The following is an 8,461-nucleotide window of genomic DNA, read 5'->3' on the forward strand; positions in this document are numbered from 1 at the left end:
TGGACTTGCAAATTCTTGCTAATTACTTGCAAAACAATAGCACTATGCAAAACTTTTTTTGAAAAAGTGTAAGGGCCAACTTCACGGCGGTGTAATACTCCATAGGTTAAATAAATAATAAAACCACCATCTTATCCTCGAAGCCTGAATAATCTTAAACACTTTTCATGAATTTCAACTTGGAATACGAGAGTGTAGATTATAAGTATATTAGACCATACAAAAGTTGTTAAAAACGTCAGGCCGACTGAATCATGTCGGATATTCGATATTAATCTGACGGTTTTTGTACTCTAATGTATGATGATTATAATTATATAATTTTCAATTTATTGATTATATTGATTGATCAAAAATATTTCATAATGATCTAGTTCCTAATAATCAAGTATTTGTGTAAGTTGTAGGTATATTGTTTAATAGTGTATACTGTGTGTCTGTATATCATAATTCACCTACCTAGTGGCTGTATAGTGATATGTGTAATACTATATTTTCAGTAAGACGTACGATTTATATACATATATATTTATTGCATAATATTACTTGAGGTTTTTATTTGTTTTGTATGCTGTTATTTGATACGTAACAATGAATTATTTTAGAGAACCTATAATATAATATATATGAAATAGGGAAATAATTTTTACTTGGCTTGAAATCGTACTGCAGAATTTACACGCGCGGCAGTCACTATACCTCTACCGGCAGTAAAATATTATAATGGCCATCAGAAATTTTATGTTTTCGACACGTGAAGAATGAAAAACAGCTAACGAGTATAAGCTAACGTATATTTTTATAAAACTGCTAACGATATATTTTATGCCTCCGTATATTATATAGTTCGTTTTTATTACGATAGGTGACACCTGAATGTCCTACTCGTACGGCAATTCTGTTGGGTTTTATCGGACGTGGTCGCGATTTGATTTATATTTTACACACTTGTTTATCTACGTAATCGTACGCTTTAATATCTATCGATAAATCACAATATAAAATATATATGTGTGTGTATTTGAGAAAAACGCGACGGGCGTATTGCGGGCAGCGTTCGTAACAACAATTTTTTTTCCGAACCGTTTCGCCATGTAATGTTTGAACGCTGAATTACAGCCGCGTACGCCCGCCACACGTACAGCCAATATAATAATAATGCCAACCTATGTTATGTTTTACTACACAACAAGTATACAAATTTCAAAAGGTCTGCTGCGATGGAGGGTGTCACTACCACACACTAACGCCGTCAATAAAAACAGATGTACCTACCCTACCTATAGGTACTTATTTACGTTTCTTCAAATATTTCATGGACGCTGAGCGGAGAGCGGGAAACGTATACCAGATACTTATTGATGGTCTAACATTAGAAATTTTGAGTTTTTTTATCGTGTTGAAAAGTTTCCATCGACCGTTTTTGCGGTGTTAAGAAATAACGCAAGCAGCAAGCGCAGTTTTGAAAAAAGGTTTAAAAGTGCAAAATTTTTTTTCAAACACAATGATTTATCATTGCTTTCAAACCAGCGTATAAGGTTAGTTAAACATACTGCAGCGATAGGGTGAGTTAACTGAGACGAGTGCCTGCTGACGCCCGCGGTCCCATTTATGTTTTTTGTGAAACAACTGAGAAATTTGATATCGTCTGAAGTACAATTTAATATATTTTATACACAGCGACTTCTCACGAAACATTTGTCTTTCCGAAAATGAGTTAACCTCCGGAGAAACGCGTACGAAACTTATGAACCCATCCACTTGCATACCCCTTGTTGTGGCCCGCGAGCAACTTTTCGTTAAAGTCATCACGCCATATCACCAGCTGGTACTTTAGAGAAGAACCAATTTCTGCAGATTTGAATTCAAGACTTATGTCCAATATTATATGCATATCATATTACGTGCACTATATAGACCATCGCTATACATAATGCAGTACACACAACACTACAATAGTAGGCACTGGCAGTGGCGCCGAAGTTTTTAAAATGTGGTCGGGCAATTTTAAAACTTCCCGGCCTCAATATCTTAATTATTTAATATAGAGGTACCCTAATACACATTTATTCATAATCACGGTTTAAATATACTCATGCTCATATTAAAGTTATGAAGTAAATAAAATATGGTCGGCCGGCCACATTTTTCAAAAAAGAGGTCGGGCCACGGCCCGACATATCCATGGACTTCGGCGCCACTGGGCACTGGCAGTACTGCAGTCTTCAGCAATACATCTATACATCACCCGAGACGGATAGATCACGATTTCGTTAGTTTTATCGAATCTTCTTTTCTCGTCCGCGCTATACGTTAAGATGGTCGATACAAACAACCGGCGCGAACGCGTGCTATTGTATAGCGTGTCTTACTACAACTATTATACGCGATATCATTATTGTTAATAATATCACATGCAATAGCGCATACGAAATTCTTATATTTTTGGTGGCAGAAAAAAACCAAGTACCTACACCTGTTGACCCGAGAACGCGACATATTTTCTCGCCTCGACGAAGAGTGTATCTCAAATCGTACCTGAGCTCGCGAAATCTCGTGAGTATTAAATTACAATGTATTCCAACGCAGACGCGCACAGAGGTTTTCACACATTTATTATTGCTGTACGTGTACCTCCACGACACCCTCGGACGACACGCAAAAGCGGTGGTGTGAAAACTCCATTACCGTGCGTGGTATAACGAGTAACGACCGCAGAAATTCGCATGTTATATGACCTCCACTGGAGCAGCGGCCGCGGCTCGGAGAAATATTATTATCCCCCGAAAAATATTTACATCGCTGTACCACCGCGCGGACACGTCATAACCGCGCGGGACTTCGGCTGGCGGCTGCGACCCGTTCGAGTACAGTCGTTTCACGACCCGATTGATCACAGATTCGATCAAATATAATATATAGGAATCCAAAATACAATACGATTGAGCACGGACAGAAAAAAAAAAAATAATGACATTTCGACCCAGTGGCCCTAAATTAATATTCTAATCAATTTTTAAAAATATTAAAATAGGGCGATAACCCGCGCTTCCATAAACAAAATATAATACTTGCTAGCTGAGAAAAAAGCAATATTAAATAATACTCACGTATATCGGTAGCTTAGAAAACTTTTTATGAAAAAGTTATAACCACCTAATACGTGATTTTTCGTTTTTAAAAAAATATTAAAACTTAAAACTGAAACCAGCACCAATCATAGAATTTAATTTTAAGCGTTTCGCTAAAATAACATTAAACGATAAAAATTACCACAATGTGTTACAATATTATTATATTATATTTTATCATTATATTTATTATAATATTATAACGCTAAATGTCTATTAACGACGCCAGGAAAGAAACATACGGTTAAAGTTGATTATATAAAGGTTTTTGTAAGACTATATTATATGTATATTGTATATAGTCATTTTGGTGAGTATAAAACCTTATCGGGAACTCGGGCCGTCTACTCTTTCGACTTTAAGGGCATCGACGGAATCGTGTTAAAGTTTTGTTTGTCGTCGCGCATAAGATACTATATTCGTGAGAAATATTTAAGTTTTTAGTATATACGAGTAGGTACCTGTTTATACCTTAGTATAGATGTCATCCGAATATCACTTGCAATACATGGGTTCTTCATATATAATGTATACAATCTTATGTCGGTATAGGTACATGATACTCCTCGGTCAAGACTCAAATGTCTCAAATATTCAAATTGTACCTATATTTCCCCCTTTGGGGAATAATAATGCATTGATGCATAATAGTGAACAAATCGTAGATAATACATAAAAATAGCAAAGAGAAAAATGTACATTTTACATTTTACCTAACGTGCAATTGTGTATATTATTTATTATATTATATATATTATGTGCCATCTCTTACACTCTTAATAAAAAATAAAACTTGTTAGGTAGCATAAAAAATTTTGACATTTTTAGTATGATATTCAAACATTTTAAACCAAAACGGTAACAAAAAATAATCATTTTAATCCGTTTATATTATAAACAGAAAAAAATGTATTTTAAATAATTATGATTTTATAAAATTTACGATCTGCATTTTAGGTTATGTCCACGTCAGTGGTGCGAATAAGGGAGGGCTTAGCCCCCCCCCCCCTCCAAAAAAAAAATCACTCAAAGCCCCCTCAAAAAAATAATAGTATACCATTTCAACCAACGCCATAATATCTAAAATAAAGGGGCCTTCAAAACCCGTTTTGGATGAACTAAACCCTTCGATTATCAAATTATTAATATTATTTTTCAGTCTCACATTTTTTTTTTTTGATAAATTAGGTTATATTAAATACTATATTGACCTATATTATAGATGTCGCTTCAATCCTCAGTGAGGAAACTGCGTATATCCTCGTCATTATATACCTACCTAATATATACGCGTCTCTCGTTTGTACTTAGGTGCAGCTGAGGCATATACTGAGTACATACGCTAAAAGCTCGTTTTCGCCGTAACCCATCCCTTAACCGAGTAATATTATATACGAAAGCGGTAAACCCAATACGCACACACACACACACACCGTAATATAATAATGTACATAGGTATATTATACTAAACCGAACGGCATAAAAGCGAACTTTCCGTCGTTGTCCTTTTGAAATCGCTTTTCGCTTTGCCACCGCTGCCGATGCGTATATATAGGTAGGTCGTAGGTATACATCGCGTAGCATATTATACCAGACTATACCCGGGCGGTTGCCGTCGAAAGCGGTTTTAAGGGTGTACCGCAGCCGCCACCGAAGTCGCGTTTTATTAAAAACTCATGCGAAAAACTGCTGCAGATACAGCGACCGGATCGTTTCCAAAATATTTCGAATACAATATTATAATATATTCATATGTATATAAATATATTATTATATAATGTGCAAAACTATAACGTAACGAAATGACGGATATGTGCCGTCGCATGTGTTTAGATTCACACTGTACACGATAATATACCATAATATAATATTATGCAGCGACGTGTATCATAAAAAAAATGTGTGTCGCTCAAATCATTTTAGGAGACCTATCCCACGTAATATTGTCAAATATATACCGACCCGTAAAATGTCCTTTTTGTCGTTTATTAATACCCACCCACCAACATTTAAGGTGTTTCTTCAGCAACACGCTTGGACCCTATATATGTTACACGCCGCTGGTTTGTACCGTACGTTATATTAGATACCTATACACAATATTACAATCCTAGGTAATATGGTACATAATTAAGTCGTTATCGAAATTGCATTACCTATACCTAAACAGTAAATATAATAGTAATATATCAGACTCAGCTCGGTACCACTATTATATACCTACCTTGATATAATATATTATAGGCACACGTAGGGGAAGGTCTTTAGGGGACTTGACCGAGTCCCGTCCATAATTGTACACATATTATATTATGCGATTATGCAAAGCACCCCACGGGTAGTCCTATAATGAAAAATTCTCAGGGATGTCGGTTCTCCCCACAACAATAAATGTTGAACATTACACCCATATCATGAATTATGTATACTTATCACGTGTGACGGTCGCAGGTGGGACCGGTGAACAAGTCGAAGGAGAAGAAGAAGTCGCACCGGAAGGTGACCAAGCTGGTGTTGACGGTGATCACGGTGTACGTGCTGTGCTGGCTGCCGTACTGGATCACGCAGGTGGCGCTGATATTCACGCCGCCCAAACAGTGCCAGTCCAAGATCGTCATCACGATATTCCTGTTGGCCGGCTGCTTGAGCTACAGCAACAGCGCCATGAACCCGATCCTGTACGCGTTCCTCAGCGACAACTTCAAGAAGAGCTTCCTCAAGGCGTGCACGTGCGCGGCCGGCAAGGACGTGAACGCGGGCCTGCACCAGGAGAACAGCACGTTCCCGCGCCGGAACCGCGGCGGTTCGGAGCGCGGCGGCGGCCGGACCGGGCGGGCCACCACCATACTGTGCCAGGCTGTCAGCGGCGGTGGCGGCGGCGGCGGCGGCGGCGCGGGCGGTTGCTGCAAGGACGACGACGGCGGGTGTTGCGGCGAGACGGGACCGCTTGTCGGCCGCGCCGAGCTGGTCAGCAAGGAGAACACGTCCACCGCGCTCACCATGACGTCTCGGTCCACGTGCAACGACAATAACGTGCAACCCGCCCAGTTGTAACGGCCGCCGCTGCAGTTGGACATGATATTATTTTTTTTTTTTTTACATCGTACATTTCTACGCACTATATTATTATTATATAAATACCTATATACCTATTAAAACATGACGACATATTCCTTTTTATACGTTACGTACATAATAATAATTAATAAGAACAATACAAACATTAGCTATACACCATAATAGGTAGACACTAAAAAAAATAATGTTATATACTATATAGAATCTATATATATAGGGTATTAGGTACCTACATGTATAATATATTATATATCTGCCCCGTCCCCCAAAGATGTACATACCTACCTACAACGACCATACCTATTTTTAGTTTATACATAATATTATAGGTAACTATAATATATTTAACTATAATAATAGTCATAACTCGCGTAATTATTACCTATGCCTACTATTATTTAATTATTCTACATAGGTACCTATTATACTCAATAGTTGTATTGATGCGGCATCATCGAGTTTAAGGGGAAACGGCCAACGAGACTTTTATTGTTTCTCATATTATAATGTAATATGTCTCTTACCAACTTTTCAATGATAGATATTTCGAATAAAATATGTTTATGAATATATGTATATTATATGGTATATCATTCTTATACCGTATTCACCACGATGCAGCATTGAGCATATGACCATAAACGCACCCACCTAATATGGTCGTATCTTGTATAAAGTATCAATATAAGTGTAGGTATATCTCATATATTTCTCTTGAACGTTGTCGTGCACGTAGATACATATAGGCTTAGCCATTACACGAAGTGATTTTACGATATGCACCAATTGCACGTCCTAATATGTTCTATAAGTCCTAACATATTATATAAGTAAGTATATTATGTGTAATGCGTGTTATTTTAAAGGAAAAGATATCGAAAAAGTTGTTTTGATAAAATCGATCATAATAAATTATGGTAACATAAATATACAAAAAGACAACTTCCAATGGCGAGTGTTTTGTCGTTATATTGTAATATACCTACCTATATAATATATTTATTTCATTTAAATTAATATAATTAATATTACCACCTACACTATTATATAGTGCCTTTATTTATTTATGCTGTACCTACCTGTATACTCCGTTCCGCGTTTATCACTCGTTTCGTGATGTCGCCTACTGCATTTAACGACCTGGGTCACTAGTTCCCATAGTCAAACATTGTTTGTGTAGTTGTAGTGCTATAAACAACACTGTCGCCCGGAATGTATGAGTGAGAGAAAGAGTGTCCCAGGTCGTTAAACACAGTCAGTTACATCGAGAAACCAGTTCCCATTCCCTCGCGGAACGGAGTATATAATAAGTGTCGGTCTGGCTCATTATTTTGTCCCTAACACAATAACTTTCAACGCGCTGAAGGGTACAATACATTTTTTTTTCAAATGTCTGCATAATATCATGAAAAACAACAATAATAATTTATGGTAGGTATGCATTTTAAATCTCATAAGCGATCAACTCCATTTTCCAGATACAAATATCATAGCATTAGGTACCAGCTACCTATTTACCTATACCCATTTACGCCTAACTAATTTTCAGAGTCATTTACCTAACATGGATAGGTATAATTGGTTGATACTTTTTGCATATTGAAGTCAATATAAATTATACTTAATACCTATATAGATGCAATTAGAATATAATAATACACAAAATAAAATCACTGTAAAGTACCTACTTTACGATATGCTCCAATTCTACCATTTGGCATTGGGCCTCAATATCGAAAAAAACTTCAGACTGGGATGGACCTGACCGATACGACACCCTATAGGTGTCTACAACAACTGTCAATACTCTATAGCAGCGGTCCTCAACCTTTCTATATCCGCGTAGATATCTACCACTATATATATCACTTACACAGTTTGGAAATTTTCATGTACCTACCACTTAACCAAATAAAGTTTTTTTTTTTGCTTGTTAAAAATATATATAGGTACGTTATTTTACATTATTGTATGGAATATTATTTTATTAGGAACTACAAAATTATGATAATATAAGCATTTAGGTAATGCATAAAAAGATAATGAATAATATGTACAATTATTATTTTTATTATTATTGTTAATATTCAATAAACCAATAATAATATTTAATAATTAATATGAATAATAATTCATTCCATTTTTTTTTATTAAGGGAGATTTTCTTAGCGTGCCACCAGTGAGCTTTCTGTGTACCACTAGTGGTACGCGTACCATTGGTTGAGAAACGCTGCTCTATAGTATTAGGTAAA

At 36.4% G+C, this 8,461-nt stretch overlaps 1 protein-coding gene across 8 annotated transcripts in view; it reads left to right on the plus strand.

Moving 5' to 3' along the window:
* Positions 1-7,249, plus strand: part of LOC100161295 (somatostatin receptor type 5) — a 280,182-nt gene extending 272,933 nt beyond the window's left edge. For all 8 annotated transcript variants that reach the window (XM_029486748.1, XM_029486747.1, XM_029486750.1 and 5 more), the window contains one exon: positions 5,583-7,249. In XM_029486748.1, coding sequence (XP_029342608.1) covers positions 5,583-6,185 — 603 coding nt within the window. In that variant the 3' untranslated portion in view covers positions 6,186-7,249. The remainder of the gene's footprint in view (positions 1-5,582) is intronic.
* Positions 7,250-8,461: the final 1,212 nt, after the last annotated feature.

The sequence above is a fragment of the Acyrthosiphon pisum genome, chromosome A1 (genome assembly GCF_005508785.2).
Source record: "Acyrthosiphon pisum isolate AL4f chromosome A1, pea_aphid_22Mar2018_4r6ur, whole genome shotgun sequence".
Classification (NCBI taxonomy): Eukaryota; Metazoa; Arthropoda; class Insecta; order Hemiptera; family Aphididae; genus Acyrthosiphon; species Acyrthosiphon pisum.